General features: G+C 41.3%; 1 protein-coding gene across 1 annotated transcript; it reads left to right on the forward strand.

The window, feature by feature from the left end:
* Positions 1-2,750, forward strand: CUC2 (NAC (No Apical Meristem) domain transcriptional regulator superfamily protein). The gene is made up of 3 exons (XM_028073617.2): positions 1-839; positions 981-1,264; positions 1,883-2,750. The coding sequence occupies exons 1-3, from the start codon at positions 656-658 to the stop codon at positions 2,468-2,470; spliced, it is 1,056 nt and encodes a 351-aa protein (XP_027929418.1). The 5' UTR covers positions 1-655; the 3' UTR covers positions 2,471-2,750.
* The last annotated feature ends 540 nt before the right edge of the window (positions 2,751-3,290 follow it).

Below are 3,290 nucleotides of genomic sequence, written 5' to 3' on the forward strand. Positions count from 1 at the left end.
ACTATCTCTATTCTTTTTTCTGTTTCAATGTTTTCCCTTTTTTCCTTTTTCTTTTTTTTTTCCCTTGCTAGTTGCAATATCTCTCATGAAACCACTTTCTGTTCCCTTTCTTACAATTTCTTCACTGACAAAGGAATACCTGCACATTTCCTCACGCACGCACGCATACTCAATCGCCACCACTCCCTCGTACATCACCCTCTCTTTCTCTCTCTCCCTTCCTCTTTCTCTTTCTCTCTCTAGCTATGTGGATCATGATGAGAACCCTGTCAGAGAGTAGAGAGAGCTATCAGAAGAGGATAGTGCAGAGAAAACACAGATTTTTCCAGCCATATCATACCTTATTATTTCACCTTTTTCTCTCTGCCACCCGATTCATCAAATCCCCATGAGACCACCCCTTATAATCCACTCTCTCATCTCCAATCCCAAACCAAAAACCCAAAAGTGAAAAAAAAAAATAAAAAGTTATAAATCCCTCTTTCACTATTTTGCTTCTGTTGTTCCCCTTCCCCATGCCATCACTCTCTTCTCCTATATATAATCAAAGCCATAAAGTGTTAGCATCCAAGATTCTCTTCTTCTGGTTTCATTAATTTCTCTCACACTTTTCACCTCTCTTTTGCAAGTTCCCTCCTTCTTCCTCTTCTCTCTGATGGACTCCTCCTACCACCATTTGGACCACACTGAGGCTCATCTGCCACCAGGCTTCAGGTTCCACCCCACTGACGAGGAGCTCATAACGTACTACCTTCTCAAAAAGGTTCTAGACAGCAACTTCACTGGTAGAGCCATCGCTGAAGTAGACCTTAACAAAAGTGAACCATGGGAGCTCCCAGGTAGACACCCAACAACACCGTCTTCTTTTTCTTTCTCTTTGGTTTTCAGTTGTTACTTGTTACTTACTTGGTACTTTCCATAGTGGTACCACAAAGAGTTTTTTTTTTCCTTCTAACTTTGTTGTTGTTTGTTGCTGGCAGAGAAAGCTAAAATGGGTGAGAAAGAGTGGTACTTCTTCAGCTTACGTGACAGGAAGTACCCTACTGGTTTACGAACTAATAGGGCTACTGAAGCTGGTTACTGGAAAGCCACCGGGAAAGATAGAGAGATTTACAGCTCCAAGACTTGTTCTTTGGTGGGGATGAAGAAAACCTTGGTTTTCTACCGTGGTAGAGCACCCAAGGGAGAGAAAAGCAACTGGGTCATGCATGAGTATCGTCTTGAAGGCAAATTTGCTTACCACTACCTTTCTCGCAACTCCAAGGTCAGTATAGTTTTATTTAAATGATTTATCTCTCTAAAAGCTCCTATTTTTGTGTCATTACTCTCAAAGCATTGAAGAATGTGTACCTTTTAACCTATGATGAGCCGCATTTTAACCATCCAAAATTTGCAGTGAAGTAACTTTAGTTAGGTGGAATCTGGGTTTCCTTTAGCCTTCCATAAGTAGGTTCCATTTACCAATGTTGTAATGAGTTTTCCCTTTCAATTCTTTCCATGTTTTGGTTCTCGATTAAGATTTTGTTTCTCTTACCTTCCCTCTTCTCGCTCAATCTCCTCTCAACAAATGTTGCTTCTCCCTTTTGACCTAGAGTTATTACCCTAAGGTTCATCAAAATGTTTGTCTATTTTCCTTCTGTCAACACATGGTTGCATGAGCACCACAATCCCAGCCAAATAATTTAAAACGTGGTTTTTTCCCGTGATTCGTATTCCATTTTTGCAGAATAGTATAACAGATTTGCACAGCAACAGCTTTTAACACTCGGCTATGTTCCTAACATCAATTTAAGAAGAGTTATGATTTATTTGGTGTTATGTCACATGCATTAATGAATATTGTTGGTGTTGCACTAACACGAACCCTTGTGATTTAATGAAGGACGAGTGGGTCATATCTCGCGTGTTCCAAAAAAGCAACACAACCAACGGAGGCTCAGCTATGTCTGCTTCAAGTGGCTCCAAGAAAACGAGAATGAACACCACCAACACCACTCTCTGCCCAGAACCAAGTTCACCCTCTTCGGTTTACCTTCCGCCTCTTCTGGACTCTTCTCCCTACACCACGACAACCCCAGTAAGCTTCGCCGACCGTAACAACTGTTCCTACGACAGCACCACCAAAAAGGAGCACGTGTCCTGTTTCTCCACAATTGCTGCAGCCACCGCTGCTGTTGTCTCCCCCAACAACTTCACCAATGCAAGCTTCGACCTTCCACCATCTCAGCCTCTGGGAGCGGATCCCTTCGCTAGGTTTCAGAGAAACGTCGGTGTCTCCGCCTTCCCAAGTTTGAGGTCACTGCAAGACAACCTCCAGTTACCGTTCTTTTTTCCTCCGGCAGCACAGCCCTTCTCCGGCGGTACCTCCGGTGATCTCCTCTGGCCGATGCCGGAGGAGCAAAGGCTGGTTGATGCGGCCCACAACGTTCCACTGGGTGTGTCGGAGCTTGATTGTATGTGGGGATACTAGTTAGTTCATCTTTTGACGACCGTTGACATCGAAATCACGTCATGTCATGTTATGTTTCTTAAGCATTTCAGTTATGTTCCATAATGGCCTTGTATGGCTTGAACTACGATTATCACATTGTATGTTTTTGTTTTTGTTTTTGTGTGTTAACTAGGGCTAGTTGATGTAACGGTAGTTTGGTTTTTATGTGGTATGGTCCACTTTTGGATTTTTGTTCTTGGAAGTGTTTGCCATGTCTGACGTGTTTATGGTGAGAGTAAATGCATGGTATTAAAGAGTCTCAGATCGTGTGGGGTTTGATTTTGATCTTTCTGGAAATCTTTGCGTTTTCTGCGTTTGAGTTATCAGCTATGAACCGTTATAGAATTACAAATGTTTGCGTTTCTGACCTGTGGGTCTTGTAACTAAATGCTTAATATTTAAGGAGTAGCAGCGCAGGATCTTGTTTGCTAGTGCTAGATACGTTTGCAACCTTGTACTACTAATAGATTTTAGATCTCCACAGATTTTAATATTCCACAAGGCTTATATCCTCAACTTAGAAAACTGATAAGAGATATATCAAAACATTAATACGATGTATGATGTATGTGTGAAAAAATAAATGGAATTATCCAAAATTAGATTCTTTAATGAAACACGGGTGCACCTTAATTAAGGTTTCTTGTGACCAACACCTGAGATGATGTCAGGTGAAGTAGATGATGTCATCTTTTTTAGCGATAGAAACATCTATCACGTTATCAGTGATTCATCTTTTCTTTAATAATTGTAGTTAGGAGTGATTACTTTTGAATATCATGCTCCATGTGTGGCAATT

This window comes from Vigna unguiculata, chromosome 5 (assembly GCF_037176805.1).
Source record: "Vigna unguiculata cultivar grain cowpea cultivar isolate G323 ecotype 2 chromosome 5, ASM3717680v1, whole genome shotgun sequence".
NCBI classification, from domain to species: Eukaryota; Viridiplantae; Streptophyta; class Magnoliopsida; order Fabales; family Fabaceae; genus Vigna; species Vigna unguiculata.

Coding starts and splice junctions, on each gene's coding strand:
- CUC2 (XM_028073617.2), top strand. CDS start 656: ATGGACTCCTCCTACCACCATTTGGACCACACTGAGGCTCATCTGCCA. Junction 840..980: donor TGAACCATGGGAGCTCCCAG/GTAGACACCCAA, acceptor TGTTGCTGGCAG/AGAAAGCTAAAATGGGTGAG. Junction 1,265..1,882: donor ACCTTTCTCGCAACTCCAAG/GTCAGTATAGTT, acceptor GATTTAATGAAG/GACGAGTGGGTCATATCTCG.